The sequence below is a fragment of the Panthera tigris genome, chromosome E3 (genome assembly GCF_018350195.1).
Source record: "Panthera tigris isolate Pti1 chromosome E3, P.tigris_Pti1_mat1.1, whole genome shotgun sequence".
NCBI classification, from domain to species: Eukaryota; Metazoa; Chordata; class Mammalia; order Carnivora; family Felidae; genus Panthera; species Panthera tigris.
This window is the reverse complement of record NC_056675.1, coordinates 3,050,001-3,072,197: the sequence shown is the minus strand read 5'-3', so window position 1 is coordinate 3,072,197 and position 22,197 is coordinate 3,050,001. Positions and strand designations below refer to the sequence as shown.

General features: G+C 41.7%; 1 protein-coding gene across 1 annotated transcript in view; it reads right to left on the bottom strand.

Annotated features, from left to right (window-relative positions):
* The window catches only part of SDK1 (sidekick cell adhesion molecule 1), a 530,611-nt gene extending 508,468 nt beyond the window's left edge, over nucleotides 1-22,143 (bottom strand). Inside the window, exons 1-4 of the mRNA XM_042972313.1 lie at nucleotides 22,046-22,143; nucleotides 14,871-15,030; nucleotides 3,832-3,938; nucleotides 1,488-1,635 (exon numbers count right to left, since the gene is read on the bottom strand). Coding sequence (XP_042828247.1) covers nucleotides 1,488-1,635; nucleotides 3,832-3,938; nucleotides 14,871-14,914 — 299 coding nt within the window. The 5' untranslated portion in view covers nucleotides 14,915-15,030; nucleotides 22,046-22,143. The remainder of the gene's footprint in view (nucleotides 1-1,487; nucleotides 1,636-3,831; nucleotides 3,939-14,870; nucleotides 15,031-22,045) is intronic.
* Nucleotides 22,144-22,197: the final 54 nt, after the last annotated feature.

The window sequence follows — 22,197 nt, the reverse complement described above, 5'->3', positions numbered from 1 at the left end:
AATGGAAGCAATATAAAGTTGGACACACAAGCAACTCTTACCAAAATAAGGAAAAAGGAAAGCAGGTTCCCATTTTCTAAGGTAATTAGAATTTTTACTAACTTTTTTTTTATTTAAAAAAATTTGTTTAATGTTCATTTATTTTTGAGAGAGAGAGACAGAAAGACAGAGACAGAGCTTGAGTGGGTAAGGGGGAGAGAGAAAGGGAGAACAGAATCCAAAGCAGGCTCCCAACTCTCAGCACAGAGACGGATGAGGGGCTTGAACTCAGGAACTGTGACATCAAGACCTGAGCTGAGATCAAGAGTCTGATGCTTAACTGACTGACCACCCAGATGCCCCATTAACATTTTTAAATGTTGTATTTATACATTTCAACAGTCTTCCTGTTTCCAATAACAAGAGTAGAAACATTTGTTAAATGGGATTCAGAATGGCCTAAGGTCAAGCAGGTTCAGATGCCCGGCTGGGAGAGCATGACGGCTGGCCTAGAGAAGGGATCCCGTGGATGGGCAGGCAGGGGAGAAAGAAAGTCTACACCCCACAGTGACTTTCAGAGTTACATTTAAAACCTACTCAGCAAACTGTGTTTTATATGTATGTGTATACACACACACACACACACACACATATATCCTTTTTGGAAAGAACAGAATAAAACAAAAGCATTTTCTTCTCATGAATCTTTGCATGAGTGCAACCATCTGATGGTGTAAGTACTTGACTTTTAGCCCAAGCTTATAGCATTTCAGGATTCTTTCAGAAATGCTCATCCCTGCAGTGTTTATATTTGGTATATTAACTTTAAATTGTATTGCAAAATGCCCACTTATGAAATATATATGAAATGTTCTCTTTTAATCACTTAAAGCTCTAAATGAAGAAAATCTGTTTGGCATTAGATAAATACCTTGAATGCGGGATAGGCAGGAACACCTTGAAATAATGCTTAACTAATCACAAAGCAGTATTCTGCAATAGATGCCGAACCACTAATTAGACGAAGGGAAATAAAACTGTCACGGCAGGATAAAAGGATAAAGAGAAATAAGCAGTAATTACTGTTTTATCGTCAGAGAAAGTGGTATCGAACACGGTTCAGTAAAAAGAGGGAAAAAACCCCCACAGCTCTCTAAGTAAATACCGACACTCATTAAATTAGCACTTGGAGCTAAACAACTCAGGGATGACAATATCTTACAAAGCGCATCCAGAAAGGGAAAAATGGACCACGACGACCAAGTAAGGATGCTTTACTCAGGGTGGGCGGCACTCCGCAGACTAACTTTACGGGATGACGATTTCCGCAAACTGCTGACACGTTTCCCCGCCAGGTCCTCAAAGAGCCACTCTCCACGGCCTGGGGAAGGACTACGAGGCCACATCATTCCTCTCAGGGCTTAATCGATACAGTGAACTTCATTAAATGATACATAAATGGTGCCAACAAGCGCGAGGAGTTGTGTTTTAAAGTTGGAGCAACTTACATTCTGCTGCTGGGAACGATCTTGTGCCCTTCTCTAAACCACGTCACCTGTGGCCTGGGGCAGCTGCTGATGGGCAGGAAGTCGAGAACTGCTGCGTGTCCTTGAGAAACTGTTTTCCTCTGGTCCGTATCCATGAAATTTCCCATATCTGCAGAGAAAAATCAGACCCTTTGAGTTCTAGAAAACTACTTTGTGTGTGTGTGTGGGGTGGGGGGGGGGCGGAGGGTCCAAGATGGAAATAACTATGTATTACAGCAAAGTCACCACCGGTGCTTTAATTAAACCATAAGACAAGAAGAGACTGAGCGTCAGTGCTGACGAGGGCAGATCTGGTGGGGAAGTGAAGCGGGAGGCAAAGCCACGGGCCTCCAAGGTGCCCACAAAATGCATTCATCAGCAGAACTTCGTGGTCTCTGTCGCTGCAACAACGCGATGAAATGTTTGCAACTGATTTGAATTCTGGAATAAACTATGGAGAAGCATCCACAGAGACCGTAGAGTCGCCCTTAGCTATCCGCCGACTCCCCAGTTTCTCAAGCTAGTTCCGCCCAGGCAGCCACCACTGCCCGGTTCACTTTCTCCTTCTTTCCCGTTGCTGGGGTGCTGTCTCCCTAACAGATCTTTTGGAAGAGAGATTTTTTTTTTTTTAACCACAAACTTGTTTTCACAGGGTTCTCCAAACCCCATACTGTTGACTTAATTAGGGACAGGTAGGCTCTGTTGCAGCCTTTTGTGCTACTGCTTAACATTTTTAAGAAATGGGGTCACAGGAAAAAACGAAGTCATTAGAATGTGGGCAGAGGACACCAATTTTTAAATTAGTAACATTTGAAACCTTTGAAAAATGTCTATGTTAGGATTAGAGACAGATACATGTGTATACACACAGATTTGACTTATATGCTGTCTTTTTGTCTCAATGTATTTAATTTGGAATAGTCCATAGCAAATCTATATTATCAATGGAATTTTTATTCAGAGGAAATTATTTCCTATGTAATAAATAGCATTTAATATTCTAGGAGATGAAACAGATGAGGTGAACAGTCACAGTTATTTTTAAAGTGAAGCTCGTTAACAAAAAGAAGAAAAGAGAAAAAGTCTAAGAGCCAAAGATAAATTTCTAGAAACAAGGATATAAATAATTAACCAAGAAAAAGTCCAAAATTTAATTTTATTCAATAGAATTTAATACATTACCATAAATTCCAAGCTGTTAACTTATTCAAATATGTTTGGGGTATTGAACTGAAATTCATATTTATTAATTATGTTTTCAATTATTCAATTGAATACAAGTTCCAAATTATCCTGCAGTAAGATTTAGCTGAGTGACTTCACCACAATTCAGAAAAGTTAAGCCTTCCTAGTAATTAAAAACATAACTAAACGTGTAGAGACAGACGAGTAACTAGAAATTGTTTTCTTTGACACAGTGACACTGAAAACTACAGGCCTTACCTGCGGTCAAAATAACAAAGAGAAAATACTGTCTTTTTTGGTTGGCACAGCCCAGTTTAGGATCTCTCGAGGTCTCTCAAATCCGTTACAACGTATTAATATGTAATTTAAAGTAGCATAACACTTTCTGCTTTCTTTTAAATGAAGAGACATTTCGGTAGTAAATTCAAAATGTAATAAAGCTGACAGGCCGTTTTAGAAGGACCCTACCTTGCCAGGTTTTGGACTAGGAAAGTATTAAGTGCTTTGTGCAGACCAGCTTGTCTCTCCAATTCCTGCTAATGACGTGCAAACTCCCTGCATTCTCCCTTCAGTTACTTTCAGAAGCCGCATTCTCTAAAATGAGTCTTGCCCACAGAGGATGCATCAGGTCCCCAACAGTGATACCTAGACAGTAATACCGTCTAGGACATTACTATCCATGTACTTTTTATCGTGGAGCTAAAGGATTTCTAAACAAATTGCTGGAAAGAACTGATTATGAACTGAAGAAATTTTACCTAATTGGGTTTAATTTTTTATTTGAAAAACATTTGAATCTGAACATAACAATGATAATAAAAGCCACGAGCAGCTAATTCATAAAAGAGAAGGCATCCTGTTCATTTTTTATGTCTTTTTGTCCTCCACAGTGCCTGACAGAGCCCCTGAAGGGTGAATTTTACACAAGGGCTATTTGCCTCATTAGCCCCATCACCATCACTGGGCCAGCTACACTGGCTACTTGTCTCCCAACAAATTTTAGCAATGACCCTATCCCCAAGAGAATCTGAGACACAGTCTCAATTTGCACAACAGGTAACAGTGATTGTGATCGGGATTCCCCACAGACACTTTGTTTCTGTGATTTCATCACTTGGAGACTTTTCCAATGCACACATACATGCGACTTGAACTTCTGATCTTCTCTGCAAGAGAGCTCCCATCCTGTTTCGCACCACACAGCGGTAAAACCCAGCGTCAAGCCTCTGTAAGGACGGGATAATGTACCTGCCAAACACCAAAAAGAAGTATTAACGGTTCTGTGTCTAGAGCAGTTCTGGCACCACATGTTGCAAGTGTTCAACAAGCATTTTTGGTGAACCGTCTATGCAATCCTTCCGTGGCTAACACGCTGACCCCAAATGCAACTTACTTGTGACACTACATAATCGATGTCTGTCTCCCCAGCTAGGCGGTCACTGGCACAAGCAACCAGCCTCTAGACCTGCCCGGCTCATGACTGTGCCCTGGCACCCAGCACGATGCCATGCATGGAGTACTTATCACGCACAACTAGCTGAACACATGACAAATGTGAAACAGCTGAAGGTCATTACATGTAAACTAGACCTTTCAACAAAAAGTGTTGTAATTCTATCGGAATTTCTAAAAGTTATTTCTAGAACTGGAAATCATCTTTATATAATGTATTGTGTCACTCTATATAAAAATTCAAGCAACACTTTCAGGATGAGACACGGGTGTCATCGAGGCAGAGAGCAGGGACACTCAGTGTTGCAGACAACCCCCCCAACATAATTCACACACTTCCCTTGCCCACTTCCCCACACACGGTCTGACATTAACTTTAAAAACATTTTGGATAACTGAAAGGTGGTTTCACTTGTATTTTCCATTGTTGTGGCTGTAAGCAATCGTCATCCTTCAAATCAAAGTCTTTCTAAAAACTTCAGTAACATTTCATAGTAGAAAAAAAATGTACTTAGAAGATACAGTTTCCATAAAAGCCCTGCTTTAGGTTTATGGCTAGTTTTATAACTTAGGATGTTTTGAAATCCATAAGCAAATAAGATTCATAACCAAGGACCACTTGAAGTGGGTTTTATAGCTCTGGAGCCCCAACCTTTCACAATACCTGAGAGAGTACACTAACTGGTTTCTAGGCCATGTTTACAAACAAACCAAGAATGAGGCTGAGTCCTGGCTACTTCTTACACATGGGAAGGTGCGTACTACAAAAAAGAAAACAGAGAGCTAAAACCCAATCTAAAGGTAGCCTATCTTCCGAAAAAGAGAAAACTGAGTGATGCTATCCTTCATTACAGAGAGGTTCCGTACCTAATTATCATCAATTTAAAACTACTTCTCCTAACAAAGGATAACCAGAAACTTTTAAAACTCAGGTAAAAAGCACCACGTATGGTAGGCTTTCTTGGCTCAGTTCCTAAGCATAGCTTGAAATCACTTTTATATTCAACTGATTGCTCAACTTTTTATTCAAGTATGTCCAATTAGTCAACCTGAAAAAGGAACTTAAAGGCCTAATTTTTAAGTGAATAAAACACTTGGACAATATAGGTAATTCAGCACTAAGCAAATATTAATCAAAGTATGTTTTCCCTCTGATAACCATCTTGACAGTCCCATGACAAGATTAATAAAATCTTTTATGAAAAAATATCGCTGAGTTTTAATCTTCAAAATTTTATTCTATTCTGAGGAATGGCTCATCTCAAACACAAAATTAATTAGTGTGGATAATCAGAGTAAGATCAAACTGAACACAAAGAGTCAACGCCATTTATTTAAATGACAAGTCAAGACTGGAAGGATGAGCAGCTTTGATGGTTACATAACTGTGATTATAATAAGGAGGGGTTTTGAGATTAAGTTGACACAAAGCCAACATGGGTGTTTTGAAATGAAATAACACGAGTCACGGGAGCACGTGTTTGAAAAAAACCAAACCACACGCACAGTGTCACCTCTGCAACGTGTCCGCGATTATATAATTGTTATCCATTCCATTTTCTGTCTCTTGTGGGGTCCTAAATAGATTTTAAATTCTTATGAATTTCTACAGTAATCGTATGTACTAATGCACGCAAATAGCAGTGTTTTCAAACCACAGGGAGGAGCAGATACAAAATTGAGTATTAGGCATATGCTGTTCCGTACCAACTCTTTAGTCTCATGTCTCGCCAGGGAAAAAAAATACAAAAAAGTTGCAAAGTACTCCACCTATTACAGGAATTCCTACACAAATTATGTTCACCTAACAGATGGGAATATTCACTGCAAGCCCATTGTTTATAAACACACATTTTTAAGCAGAGAAAGTTTCCTGGCTCTTTAGAAGAAAGTATGATAAAATCTTAGCACCATATGCCACCAAAATACAGAAAATGCCTGCTCCTATTTCAGATAAACACGGCAGGGAATGTTTGTATTCACTGGATAAAGGCAGAGTTTCTACTAGACTAACAGAACATTTTCCAGGGCCAGTTCGTTATCAGGAAGAGCAAATTAAAGAAAATCAAGCACAAAATCACAATAAAACCAAGGGTTTAAACGTCCATTTCTGCTCAAGTAGGAGAATACCTCAGTTCTGAACTGCTTCTCAGGATGGGCCACATGAACCACCTCAGGGTTTCTCTAATAAGCAACCTGAGCTCCATTTCGACCCGTCAACAACGGCCTGACTAGCCCTGCCTGGAGTGAACGGTGTGACCTGGTTTGGGCTGCCTAGGATCTAGAGCACTGTCCTGTGTTTGGAGAATTTTCCACTCTGTGGGTCTCACTGGAGGCAGACCCCAGGACACACGTACTCTGGGTTTTTAGACCTGAGGCTGAGGAGTGGGGCTAACGGAGAAGCGGTCGGACGGCATCGGTGCTGGTGCTCAGCAGAGCCCTGGACCAGGGGCACAGCGCGGTGTCCAGTGCCAGTCGGGGCAGAGGCTCAAACAACGGCATCCCGGGCCCAGTGGGAGCAGCGGCAGGAGCCCCGGGGGGAACGGCTCCTGGGCCGATTTGGCTCTGAAGGCTCCTTCAGTCTGCCGGTGGTTCGGGGACCAACCCGGCGTCCAGGCAACAACTTCCCTTTCCATTTCCATCAGAGAGAGTTTGCCCCTGTGGTTCGTCCTAGAACCCCCCAAGGCCTACCCTCCAGAGCACAGCCAAAATAACCGTGGCTGGAAAATCTTTTCACGTTACCAAGCACTCACCGTGGCCACAGAAAACCCTAAATAATGCCTCTCGGAATCCTCTCTTTTAGAACTCATGGCTTCCTGGCAAACCACTAAGAACCATTAGGCGATAAACAATCCCCCCAAAACTGGGACAAATAAACCTGTTCTGAGTTTTCCTGAATGTGCAGCGCTAAAAGCTTAGCAAGTGTCTGACAAAATGCTGCCTGGTTGTAGACTGGCTACTTACTGTTGAGAGGTTCTTCCAACAACAGCGAGCTACTCTAAGGACACAGGTCTAACAGTCCCACCGTGGTTCAGAAGAGCGAAGGCACATCCGTGCTTCTCCCTCTGAAGTCAGGTGACATAATTCAATTCACAAAACAGAACTCTCATGCCCATTAAAACTAGATCTAAGGCACAGGGCACTGGCATAGCTCAGTCAGTTAAGCATTGGACTTTGGTTCAGGTCATGATCTCACAGTTTGCGAGTTCGAGCCCCACACCAGGCTCTGTGCCGTCAACTCAGAGACTGGAGCCTGCTTCGGATTCTGTGTCTCCCTCTCTCTCTGCCCTGCCCCTGCTCACACTCTTTCTCTCTCTCAAAAATAAACAAACATTTAAAAAAAAAACTAGATATGAGGCTCTTTTCTTTGAATGGGGGGTCTACATTCATTTCAGGCCACTTCAGATAAGACTATCCCCCACAATTTAATTTTTTTATGCTGGTATAAAAATATCTATTTTGCATGAAAATAAACAACCAAGTTCTATAATAAACTTTCCTATCTTGGCCCAAAGCCCAATCTTATTCAAAGTGGGAAAAAAAGGTTATAAAAAAAAAAAAAAACTGTAAGCCACTTATACCTTTCTTGGGATTACTTTCATTCTTCTTTTGTGAGAGGAGATGATAAATAATTAGGCTTTCGATTCTATTTTTTATAAATTTCCTATGTGACATTAAAAAATAATAATCACAAGTGGAATGAGTCTATAGCTGGCTTCTTTCACAAGCAAAATACTGAAATGAAAACCCCAGACTGAAACACGTTAAGAAGGAGATCTTAGGACCCAGAGCTGTAAGCAGCATGGGCCTATAAGGGATTCTACTTCTCGGAGCCAAACTGTGTAAGACTAGTTCATTTGAGCCAAAATATAACTGTGATTATTGTGAGCTGGGCAGTTCAAAGAGGACAGGACCAGTGGAGAATTAAGCAGCAGAAAAGAGTGACTATAAACCAAGACGGGAAAACTGAAACCAGACAGCCGGGGGCACCACGCCCTTGCGCAAAGACGCGGATGGGTGTTGCACTCAGTTCAGTGAGATGGTGGAGAAACCAGTGGGTCATCACATGTCACCTAACGGAAGAGTTCTCAGTTAAACAGACCTTTCCTCTTGGTGACTGGGGGACACAGCAGATCAAAAGCAAAACAAAACAAAAAACATGTAGAGGAGTCTTTCCCATGGTGTAGTAATGAAGCCTAATTAGCTGCTTTGTCTCAGAGTCTGAAGATTTCTGAACACTGATCTTACGTCTTGGAACACTGCTAAGCCCACTTACTAGCTTTAGCAGCTTGTTTATAGACAATGTCACATTTTCTACATAGACGATGTAGAAATAAAGACCTTCAATCAAAGACATTTTTATGTCTTACAATCTAGATGCTATTTCTTTTGTACTTTTCTTCCTTATTGCACTGGCCGGTAACACCACTACAGGGACCAGAGGAGCTTCCCGCACTGGGGGGTCTGTAGGTTTCATCAACTGGAGAGCATCTGCCATCTGATTTCTTCAATTTTTCCACTCCTGCCTCCTTTGGGATTCCAAACACACTCACATTAGACTCTCGGAAGTTGTCCTGTAAGTCACTAATGCTCTTTTCATTGTGTTTGATTCCTTTTTTTTTTTTTTTTGTATCTGCCTTTCATTGTGGATAATCCCACTGCTGTATCTTTAAGTTTACTAACATTTTCTTCTGCAACATCTACTCTGCTACTCTCCCATCCAGTGTGTTTTTCATCTCAGATATCACAGGTTTCATCCTCAGGAGTTTGATTTCGGCCTTTTAACATCTTGTATGTATTTAGCTTTGATCACAGGGAATACAGTTATGATGTTTCACCAGTGCCTTTCTCCGCTAATTCTAACATATGTGCCAGCTTTGGCTCGATAGATTAATAGATTGATTTTTGTCCTCCTTAAGGGTCATGCCTTCCTTCCTCTTTACATGCCTAATAATCTTTGATTCCATTCTAGACATTGTGGATTTTACCCTGTTTGGTGCTAGATATTTTTGTATTCCTATAAACATCCTTGGGCTTTGCTCTCTGATGCTTCAAAGATACTTGAAAGTCGTTTGATCCTTCCTGGTCTTGTTTATAAAATCTTAGGCAGGATCAGAACTGCATTTGGTCAAGGGCTAATAATTCCCACTACAGACCCAAGATACTTATGAATCCTCTATCCCATAACCCCATAAATTATGAGAATTTGGGGTATGGCTGGTGAGAACAGGTCGTCCGCCCAGCCCTGTGGCGAGCATGGGAAGTACGGCCATCACTTCTGGGCAGCCCTTTCCCTGGCCTTGGGGAGTCTCCTCACCAAACGTGCTGATAAATATTCTGCCAAACACTCAACACAGAACCGCTGTAGACCTCTAGATTCCCTTTCTCGGGCACTCGGCCTTGATCCCTCTGGATTCTCCAATCTCCTCAACTCAGGAGTCCTCCGGGTATTAGTGCCCCCCGCCCCCACAGCCACAGCCTGGAAATTCTGGCACAGAAGAAAAGCTGGGCCAGTCAGAGGGCTCGCTTGGTTTCTGTCTCTGGTTTCTGGTTTCTGTTTCTGGTTTCTGTCTTGGATACAACTGTTTCATATACTTTGTCTAGTTTTACATTGTGCAGATTTCCTATCTAGGATTCTCTTTTATATCTCCCAGTGAGGCTTTCCACTTTTCTTCGTGTAGGTTCTTATAAAGGTTATTCCCAGGTATTTAATAATTTTTGTTGATACTGTGAAATTTTTCTTCTTAAGACATAAGAAAAAAGTTACTTTGTCCTTAACCACCCCTATTTTCTTACTGGAATAAAAAAAAAAAAAAAAAGAATCATCCATCAAGTTTCTATTGTTTATACCGTCACAGAAACTGAACCACAGAGACGGGTCACGTAAGGAGATATAAGATTTTTAGCACTTCACAGTATCCAATTATCCTTCCTGGTATAAAATGAATAGTACGCCTAGCACTAAGAAATTATTGGCTTAGACATCTATCTACCTGTATTCGAATGTAATTTTTTATCTCCAAGTAGAAAGTAATTGAGAATAAATACTTCCTGGGGGAAAAAAAAAAAAAAAAGAGACCCATCTGCCTTTGACAGCTATGCAAACCTGGTTTAATGACCTAACTATTACAATTGTGGCTACAGGATCACCTATGCCTGAATGTGGATATAAGCATCCATGGGAATAACATTTGCGACTGACTGAAATTTGGGGGGCAGTTTGTAACACAAGCAGCAAAGAAAATGCTATTTCCAGTCAAAGCTGGAAAAGCTGAGTTTATATTATTTTCCTTTACAGGATTAGCATTTTCATACTGACGTCAAAGGCGGGGGGAGAGGGACTCAATTTCAGAGAAAAAACTGCTACCATTTTCATAAAGTAGCCATGTTTTTCAATTTGAGACTTAGAATGTCTAATGGAGGTTAACATATGACAGCTGAAGGTGCTTACTGGAAGGAAGTAGATGAAAGAGGAATTTGAAAAAAGAGCATGAGCTTTTTGGGCAGCGTTTATTTCTTGAAAAAAGGGAGGACAAAATACTATGGATCCTTGACAACCCCTCTTGGTGTCTGAAGCCCTCAGTGAACAGAATGTAATTTACCACGTTGTTCCCAAACTGTTGGTGCTTTAGAACCACCCATCTCTTCCTACTAAGTTTCCAGGGAAATGGGAAGGAAGCATCTACCCCATTGTAATGGTCCACGTATAATGAGCTGCCCCTGCAATCCTGCCTCAGTGACCCACAATGCTTTGCCTTCCTGAGGATTATCCAGGGAGTGTCAAATTAACAGGTAAAATGTCTAGTGCAAAGAGCAACGCCAAAAAAACCTCCACCTCCTTGCACATTTTCGAGTGGACAGAACTGTTTTATCCTAAGTCTAAACAGCTGCACATATAACAGTGGCATGGTGTATGGTTTAGCATTTTAGAATAAAACTATTACACCGCTGTTTTACATGCATCCAATGGAATATAAACAATATAATGATTTTGAAGTACACATCATCCCTTCTTTAATAATGAACTCTTTAACAGATAGGAACCTTCATACTGCTCCTTTTTACTCTTTGAACTTAATTAGTAGGTCTATTTATCCCAAAGAATTTTATTCTAATGTAATATATTGTTATGCTTCAAAGATACTTCTTGATTATCCATCATACTTCTCTGAAATAAAAATACACATACAAATGGCAATGTAAAAAGGATGTCCTTTGATCAAAACATTCTAAGTGCTAAAAAAATTCTTCTGTATTACAGGGTCACGGCAACTATTATACTACATAGTTTATCAAAAAAACATAAATGTATCACAAACTTTGAAATATAATTATTAAGCATTAAAAACTTAGAAAATGTGTCTCTTAATGGGAGGATAGTGGTTGGTTTTTTTTTCAATTACTTTTTATTTCATTAAATGGCAAGTTATTTACTATTAGAATAAATAAAATTGGATACAAATTAACAACAAAGAGAAAGTACTGACCACATATTTGCATACAGTTCATTTAAATCTAAAGAGTACACGGAAGAAGGAAATAAACTAGAGAAGAGATTGAAGCATAGCAACAATCAAAACACAGGAAATTAATGAAAAAGGATATGGATTTAGAATCTCAAATCATCTTTTTTTGCAGAAGTTAATGAAAGTATCTTCTGAATAAGTGTTTGAGAAAATACAAAGCCCTAACTTTCCTGTCATGCATGTTCTTCGTACATCACGATACAACACGGTTCTGATGGAAGTAAACAGAACTTTCTTCCTCCTCCTCCTTGAAATGTGCCACTGAGCCCTCAGCCTCATTACAGAGGAGGGTGAAATGCAGACACAGTGTGCTTCATTAAAGAGCATTTCACAGCTTGTTTCTTCTTTCCAACAGCTCTGGAATACTCTGCTTCTGCTCCGTGTAAGTGGACACACCCCGGGGCGCCGCTGTGAGCATGCTGCCCGGAGAAGACAAGGTGCCCTCAGCCTTGCACGCGCTCTTTCCTTTGCTCTCACCACACGTCCCTTGAGGCACAATATATTCTCTGAGGACAGCTGGAGAATGGAAATGGCGGGGTTGTGTCAAAAAAATGGTACCGCTCTTGCTGCCTACCTATATACAACATGTCCCAATTTTTTTTTTTTAAAAAAATCCAAGAGTGGTCAAAATATCCCATTTCTAGAGCCCTACTTTTCCTTAAAAGGAATATGTATAGACTAGAGGCCAAGTAGCTCTTCAGGGGTTGTTTGAAAGAGCCCCTCATTTTGTTCAAGCCAAATATTTGGACCTAGGCACTCGTCCTGCACCTGAGAGGCAGTTCCACAGGAGGACTCAGATGGGGAAAGTGAGCCTTCCTTCGGCGAACTGGGGGAAACAGCACAAAAGGGCAGAATCCCGGGTGTCTGCAAAAAGGCATGTTCTCAGTCAGCTCAACCTCAGAAAACACACATATGGAAACTGAACATCTAGAAAGCAATTCCTTTGCCACTATCCATGACCACATACCCCAATCTGAACACCATCATTATAGATCATCCACATTACTATTTTTTATATGGAAGAACAATCTGGATTCTTCTGAGACTTCATCCCTTTCTCCCAGGGGCAGACAAAACATTATGTCATTTCATTTTTATGAGAACCCTCTGAATTGGGTTTTATTATACCCATTTTACAGATGAGAAAAGCAAGATCAAACTGGTTAGGTAACCTGTCCAAAGTCACACACATAGTAAATTGAATAGAAGTATCCGAATTCAAGGCACCTGCTGTTAAAGCCCATTACTCACACATGCTTCTCATTTCTAAGCTTACTTTTTGTCTTTTTCTTTCTTATGCCCCTCCTAACAAACCAAGTACCCTAACGTCTCATTATGATGATATACAGTATCACCTGGGATTTATTAGCAGATTGCTTGTGGGCCAGAACATACACTGTTTTACCTACATTAGAGCCTTTTAACGCTCACAACACGACAAATGAGGTACGATCAGCCCCATTTTGCAGACGTTAAAAGTGGAACTGATAAGTGGCTTGCAGGAGATCACACTGCTAATGCTAATTGGTAGTGAGCTGGGATTCAAATCTGGGTCTGTTGATGTCAACATGCTCGTAACTATTACGATAAATTGCTCCTACAACAGCAGATACTCTGACAGTACAGGCCTGATCATGAAAGAGGAGGTCACAAACTCTTATGTCTACAAAGGGCAGGGGAAGAAGAGAACTGAGCAAACAAGTGTGGCATCATACAGATGATGTGGGGACCAGAGCACTGAGAGCCAGAAGGGCTGTGCCCTTCCTGAAGGGGAGCACTGGCCAGCACCTGCTTCCGGCGGGGGGGGGAGGGTTGCGGAGGCAGAGCTGAGTGGCCAAGCCTTCTGACTGGTCAACAGGGATCAGAGAGTGGATTTTAATATGAAATCTTACAATTTTATTTTATTTTTTTTCAATATATGAAATTTATTGTCAAATTGGTTTCCATACAACACCCAGTGCTCATCCCAAAAGGTAAATAGCAGTTAAGTTTTTATTTTTTTAAGCTTATTTATTTTGAGAGGGGGGAAGAAAGAAGGAGGAAAGGGGGAGAGACAGAATCCCATGCAGGCTCTGTGATGTCAAAGCAGAGCCTGAGGAGGGCTCGATCTACTATGAGATCATGACCTGGGCCAAAATCAGGCATCGAACTCTTAATGGACTTAGACACCCAGGTGCCCCTCTTTTATTTTTTTAAGTTTATTTAAGTAGTCTCTACAGCCAGCATGAGGCTTGAACTCACAACCCCTCGATCAAGAGTCACATGCTATTCCGACGGAGCCAGCCAGGTGCCCCAAACCTCTGACTTTTCAAGAGAGTGGGTGATGGGTTATGCCCCACGTTGAGAACTCATTACTCTATTTAAAACACCTCTGAACAGCCAATTCTCTTAGTTAAATAAGAGCATGACATTGCTGATTGCGCTGATCTGGGGACCTTTTGGACTTTTTAGGAAGTCACTAGTTCTCCATCCTCCTCAGAACTGTTGCATCTGGTATAACCAGCCCACACAGAAACGGAAGCTCAAGTTGAGATTCGAACCTGAAACACCTTGGCACCACAAGGAGACACGGAGGCTCGAGAGCTGGTGCCACTGGTGCTGGGTGAAGCCACACCTCCTATGCGGCTGCATCTCGTCCTCGTCCCCACTCACTACTTGTTCTCTGCCCCGTGTTGGGCTCACTGCACCCGCACCCAGGACTCGAGTGAACATCCTTGCTGGATGAGATGCTGTGCTCACGCCCCTCCCCCACACTTCCATCCTCCCTGTCCTGACTCTGAAAGTCAGCCAGGTAAATTTTCTGTTGACGCCTCAGAGCTCCAGAAGCTCCTGATTTAAAGATCTCTGTCTAAATATTCATGCTCGTTGAATACGAACGACACTGGCGGGTGGGGCCGTTGCCACAAGAGTGCAAATTTATCACGCGAAACCTGTTACTTGCATCCCTCGTAACTACAACTTTTTTCAGTCTGGTAATTTCGCTAACAGACTTCCTTTTACAAATATAATGATACACTTCCTAGGTATAAATACAATGTCGATCAGAATATTAAATCACATTCTAATTAAATCTATCCCTTTAATCCTAATGCATTAGAAATTCAATCAAATATTTTCACCTCTTGTGCTATTATGGCCCAAAAGGCAAATACTCTAAACACATCAGCCTGAAACGGAATCTTATTTTCAAGCAATCAATTACTTATATTCGCTGCTGTAGGTGGTGAGCTCACTGTCATTGTGCATCCACTTGAACTCCAAAGGCCAGCTCCCTTCAGCGAGGCAAGTGAGAACAAGGCGGTTGCCTTCCAGGTGGATCTGCGGCAGGCCTGGCTCTGTCTTAAAATACGGCACGACATCATCTGAAATGTTCAAAAAAAAAAAGAGAGAGAAAGAAAAAAAATTGAATGAAATACACATGAAAATGGCATACATCCAATTAATCAATCACTTATTTAAAGAGACCTAATTTTAACAAGTATAAATGATGGCTATTTGGCCCAATTAAGTAGCCAATCATCCTTGACCTCCTGGAAGCATGTAATACCCTAGATAATATTTCAAAAGGCTGAAAAGCTCAATGATCAGCACCATTTGAAAACGTGACAAATTCATCCAACCTATTTCCATTTATGATTAATACCTCTTTAACAAAGGGGCATAGTGGGTGATCTCTAGTCATGCAAGTCTGGGTTTCAACCAGGCATTATATTTTCAAAGTGACCAAGGGATACCCACTTGGTATCAAAGTGGGCTCTAAAAGAAATGTTTCCATAGAGACTTCAACTGGTTAAAAAAATAAAAGACAAGCAAGATTAACATGCACACATAAATGACAGGAATCACAATCCATCTTTCATCACACACACACACACACACACACACACACACACACAACCTGTCTCTTTAGGGACTTCCGGTGGGCGAGTAAACTGGAAACCCCCGTGTACTCCGAGAGTAAAAGACTACAGAGCAGTGGGAACACAACATCTACTGCCACGCACACCCCCACACATGAATCTCAGACATGTGCAGGCCAAGAAGCCAGACAGAAAGAAGTTACTACAGCATACACTTCCATCCAAAAGTTCATAGCAGTTCAAAATCAGGCAGAACTAATGTGTGGTGTTAGAGTTCAGGACCAATTTACCTCTGCGGGATAGAACAGTGGAGGGGTGTAACAGGGAGGTGTAACGGGCTGGGGGGGGGGGGCGTGTAACAGGGGGGCTCACTTTGTGAAACTTCACAGAAAATTGTTCTATGTAACGTGTGCAATTTTTATACATATGCTTCAATAGTTAAAACATATGTGTGTGCACATGTATGTCACACACACATGCATATATGAACATGGGACACTTAGCTTCTAGTTCCAGCCCCATCACTAATTTTCTACATGACCCTGCTCAGGGCACATGGCTTTCTGCTTCTTCAGCAGTAAATTAAGGAGAATTAGATGGCTTGTCATTTTTCTATACAAACCCCCCCCCCCCACGTACCTGCCTCATCGGCTTCCTGTCTCTATTAGGCCCCCTACCCCTCTCTACTCACGTATAAACAATCTAGCCATGCTCACTTTTTAACTGTTAACCAGGCTAAGCCCTTTCCATCTCGGGGCCCTTTCTCTGTGCTCTTTCCCAGCCCTACACTGCTCCCCAGTTCTGTGACTGCAGACTCAACCTTGAAGTGGACCCAACTCCTCCCCACCAGTGTGCCCCAACAAACCATGACATTTATTTCAGTCAGGATACTTCTCCGACAATGAAACTGAAGTATTAATGGATCACACCCAATGCACAATATGCCCTATCTTGATCACATCTGAATTCCCAGCACCTAGAACAATGCCAGGAACAAGGCAGATATTGAATAAATATCTCGTTAATGAATCAACAGAGTAACAATAACACAGATAAGAGTAACAGCTAGTAGGCACTCAATTTCTCCTATGTGCCAAAAACTGTTCTAAGTATCTTGTAGGTACTACCCGATTTGATTTTCTTAAAAGCCCTATGAAATACCAGATGCCATTATTATATTCATTCTACAGATGGGTAAAAGGGAGACCCAGGGAAACTAAGTAACTTGCTCAAGGCCACCCAGACAGTGAGTGGTAAAATCATTTAAAACCCAGATCATCTGTTCCAGAATCCACCAATTCTGTATATTATCACTCGAAATGCCAAGGGTTTCTCACTGAGGACAGCCTCTTCTCACGAACCCATGTTTTAACTTCAAATTTTGGGTTACTCTGTGGAATTGCTAAAGTGGAGTATTAAATTACTGTATTTTTAATAAATTAATAAACAGCATATTAACAGTGCTAAGACAGAGACTGTATTTTTACAGTAAGCTGGAGTCCATATAGCCAGTTTCTTTTGTACTTAAAATACAGAATTTAAATATACATTTGACCCTTGAACAACATGGGCAGTAGGTGCACCAACCCCCCCTCAATAGTCAGAAATCCCCACACAACTTCTGACTCCCCCCAGAAGTTAACTACTGATAGCCTACTGCTGACCAGAAGCCTTACTGATAATATCAACAGTTGCTTAACATGTATTATATACTGTTTCTTGTAACGCAGTGAGCTAGAGAAGAGAAGAGGTTAGGAAACTCTCATGAAGAGAAAGTACCTTTACAGTTTGGCACCACAAAGAACCCACAGATAGGCAGGCCCACAGCTCAAACCCATGTTGGTCAAGGGCCAGCTGTGTAGAGGTTGTTTTGCCATTGTGCTGACCACTGCATTCTATGACTGGTGTATCGATAATACAATATTACCAGTCTATTACTAGTATTCATTCAAATAATTAAATGTTAAATTGTACTTGTCACTGTGGTAAGAATATATAAAAAAGATTTAACCTTTAGCCTACTTAATGAGATGCCATGCAGAAGCTAAGGGCTAAAAGATCAGTAGGAGTCAGACACTTGAGTGATGTCAGGCACAAAGGCCCTGTGGTGGTAGCAAACATGGGGAGTGAACCTGAAAAGTACAAAAGACTGAAAAGCAAGCAGATGTGCAGGTGCAGAGAGAGTGAATGGAAGCAGGGTGAATATGGCCGAGGCCTTACAGGGAGTTGCAGACAAGGTAAACGAACATCATGGTTTCCACATCATTGCGGTGTGATTTTTTTTTTTTTAATTTTTTTTTTTAATGTTTATTTATTTTTGAGACAGAGAGAGACACAGCATGAATGGGGGAGGGGCCAAGAGAGAGGGGGACACAGAATCGGAAGCTGGCTCCAGGCTCTGAGCCATCAGCCCAGAGCCCGACGCGGGGCTCGAACTCGCGGACCGCAAGATCGTGACCTGAGCCGAAGTCGGACGCTTAACCGACTGAGCCACCCAGGCGCCCCGCGGTGTGATTTTCAACGGTGCCACTTCACGTTCAAAAATATCCTTGTGTGCATGATACTCTACATGGAAAACCCGAAAGACTCCACCAAAAGACTCCTAGAACTAATACATGAATTCACCAAAGTTGCAGGATACAAAACCAATTTACAGAAATCAGTTGCATTTTTATATGCCAATAATGAAGCAAAAGAAAGAGAAATCAAGAAAACTGATCCCATTCACAACTGCACCAAGAACTATAAAATACCTAGGAATAAACCTAACCAAAGATATAAAAGATCTGTGTGCTCAAAACTATAGAAAGTTTATGAAGGATATTGAAGAAAACAGAAAAAAATGGAAAGCCATTCCATGCTCATGGTTTCCAAGAATAAATATGGTTAAAATGTCAATGCTACCCAAAGTAATCTACACATTCAATGCAATCTCAACCAAAATTGCCCCAGCATTCTTCTCGAAGCTAGAATAAGCAATCCTAAAATTTGTATGGAACCACAAAAGACCCTGAATAGCCAAAGTAATATTGAAGAAGAAGACCAAAGTGGGAGGCATCACAATCCCAGACTTTAACCTCTACTACAAAGCTGTTATCATCAAGACAGTATGGTATTGGCACAAAAACAGACACATAGACCAATGGAATAGAATAAAGAACCCAAAATTGGACCCACAGATGTATGGCCAACTAATCTTTGAGAAAGTAGAAAAAAATATCCAATGGAATAAAGACAGTCTCTTTAGCAAACAGTGCTGAGAAAGCTGGACAGCAATGTGAAGAATGAAACTAGGCCACTGTCTTACACCATACACAAAAATAAAGTCAAAATGGATGAAAGACCTAAATGTGAGGCAGGAAACCATCAAAATCCTAGAGGAGAAAGCAGGCAACAACCTCTTGGACCTCAGTCACAGAAATTTCCTACTAGACACATCTCCAAAGGCAAGGGAGTTAAAAGCAAAAATGAACTATTGGGACCTCACCAAGATAAAAAAAACTTCCTTACCGCAAAGGAAACAATCAACCAAACTAAAAGGCAACCAATGGAATGGGAAAAGATATTTGCCAATGACGTATCGGAGAAAGGCCTAGTATCCAAAATCTATAAAGAACTTCCCAAACTCCACACCTGAAAACAAATAATCCAGTGAAGAAATGGGCACAAGAGATAAATAGACACTTTTCCAAAGAAGACATCCAGATGGCCAACAGACACATGAAAAGATGCTCAACATCACTCCTCATCAGGGAAATACAAATCAAAGCCACACTGAGATACCACCTCATGCTGGTCAGAATGGCTAAAATGAACAAATCAGGAAACTAGATGCTGGGGAGGATGTGCAGAAACGGGAATCCTCTTGCACTGTTGGTGGGAATGCAAACTGGTGCAGCCGCTCTGGAAAACAGTGTGGAGGTTCCTCAAAAAATTACAGATAGAACTACCCTACGACCCAGCAATAGCACTGCTGGGAATTTACCCAAGGGATACTGGTGTGCTGATGCACAGGGGCACGTGTACCCCAATGTTTACAGCAGCACTTTCAACAATAGCCGAATTATGGAAAGAGCCCAAATGTCCATCAACTGACAAAAGGATAAAGACAACACGGTTTATATATACAATGGAATACAACTTGGCAATGAGAAAGAATGAAATCATGCCATTTGCAGCAACATGGATGCTGAGTGAAGTAAGTCAGTCAGACAAAGACAGATACCATATCTTTTCACTCATATGTGGATCTTGAGAAACTTAACCGAAGACCGTGGGGGGACGGGAAGGGCAAAAAAAGAGTCACAAACTGAGAGTGAGGGAGGCAAACCATAAGAGACTCTTAAATGCAGAGAACAAACTGAAGGTGGATGGGGGTGGGGGAGAGGGGAAAGCGGGTGATGGGCACTGAGGAGGGCACCTGTTGGGATGAGCACTGGGTGTTGTATGTAAGTCAATCTGACAATACATTATATTAAAAAAATAAACAAAAAATAGAGAAGATATTGCTAGAAAAAAAAGTCCTTGTGTGAACAGTAAAGTATGTGACCACCCCACCATCGGCCTTGGTCAAAGCACTGCCAGTGTGATGTTGATGATGAGTATGATTAACCATTATTATAAAAAGGCAGGAGACAGCCTTTGAAGGAGCTGTACTGTTAAAAGTTCATCTGGCCGCTCCACAGAGAAGGAATTAAGAGGGGCCAGAGCAGAAGGGGTAGACCAGTTAGGGCCGCTGTGGTGATCCCGGCAAATGCATTCAAAGGAGACGGTGGTTTGGGTCAAGGTAACCGCAGCGGTTGTGGTGGAGATGGACAGAGATGGGCAGCTTTAAAACGGCATCTAGGCGGCAAGAGAAATTCGTGATGGACTGAATACGGGAGTAAGGGCGAGGGAGAAGGAGTCTCAGGTCTCCGACTTGCCTGATTTTGTGTTCCACGCCCCCGCTCCCCGATTCTGTTATCAGTGCCGAGAATGCAGTGAGAATGAGCCCCAGCTGCTGTCCTGTAAGAGGTTAGCGTCTCTGCCTGACGCGGGGACAGAAGCAGCAAAGCGTCAGCCACCGTGACCGAGATTGGTGACTGTGAGACAGGAGAGCGGCCGCTCCTCGCCGCTCCAAGGCTGCGGCACGCCGCCTGCTCTGAGCCACGCCGCAAGGGTGTCCTCCGGCTGTGACCACCAGCAGTCAAAGCGTGTCCGGCGTCCCTCTCTGCTAAGTACTTCGGCTAACACCGTCCACTGTCATGACCCAAGTGGCCTCATGAAGCTGAACTGCAGTGACTGTGGCTCTGGAGGCTCAGAATGGACCGAGCTCTGGGCTTTAACGCCCTGCCATCTGAGCCCTGCTTAACAATGGAGAAAGAAATGCCACTTCATACGGGTCCTGTGTCCTACAAGAATGAGTCATAAAAAATAAGTCTTTTGAAAGAAAAAAGCTTGAAAACAGACACTCAAGAATTTGAATTTGGTTTTTACAACTGATGGAGCATCATCGATTTAATATATTATAGAACTGTTTTGAATGTAAATGATTCCATAATTCAATTTTTCCTGGAATTCATAGTTTACTAAACATGCCTATACTCCATGCAAATTATTCTGTGTACTCGGGTCTAGCAGGAAAAGAAATCTTCATGAAGAGTAGTTTCACACAGAAGATGAGCAAATATCTCATGATCCAAATGACCACAGGAGTGTGGTCAGTGCAGACACTAACATTTATGACAGAAAGAAGGGAGGTACATATGCCAGGGCTCTGGGCTCTATGTGCCTAAATTACCGTCATTACAAGTATTTTAACACAGATGAGCCGGTGTGCAGAATAACAGAGTTATCTCTGAGCCCAGCACTGTTTACCACTGAAATATATGCAGCAGATCATGAAACTAAGAGGGCATGAAGGTAGCAGAGCACAAAAGCTTTGGAAACAGAAAAAGATGCAGAAGGGGTGGTATCAGGTCTGCATAGACTCTTTAAAAAGCAGGTAATCTTTATACACCTTAAATGGAACAGAGAAAAGTCTGAAGAGATCCATAAACACAAAAATGATTACATTACCTCCTAAATACCATCATCAAACTCTGACCTGGGGAGAAGTCAATGGCCCACCTGATACTCTTTGAGGGGTGAGTGTGTGTGTGTGTGTGTGTGTGTGTGTGCGCGCGCGCGCGTGCACGCGCACGTGTGTTTTTTCCCAAATAATGACTAACAGTTTTCCCTTTCCTTGAAAAAAATGAACATTAAGTATGCTTCGGTATTCTTACAATGAACATTACAAGACTCTGGAATAAATTACTATGGAAAACTCGGAAATTTCCATTTTCACATACTTTTAAATAGAACATAAGTCATTTATGAACGAGAGTCTCGTCTGCCTGGATAATACAGATTTAAGGTCCATCCAAAGGAGAGAAATGGATATAACTTTCTCTCAAGATAACATAATTTTATGATGTAGAAGTCACTTCCCTAAATGGACTTTCAAGGTCTGATTTAATGGAAATAGATTTAACTTTACCTGTTCAATGTGGAGATAATCCTCTGCTCGTTTACAAAGGGGCCACAACCCCAACCTCCACAGTAGAAATCATCCACTCCTGTGGGAAACTGGCGGATGAGAAGCCCTGAAGAGAACCAGAGACTATGGTCACGGGCCCACCTACCATGAAG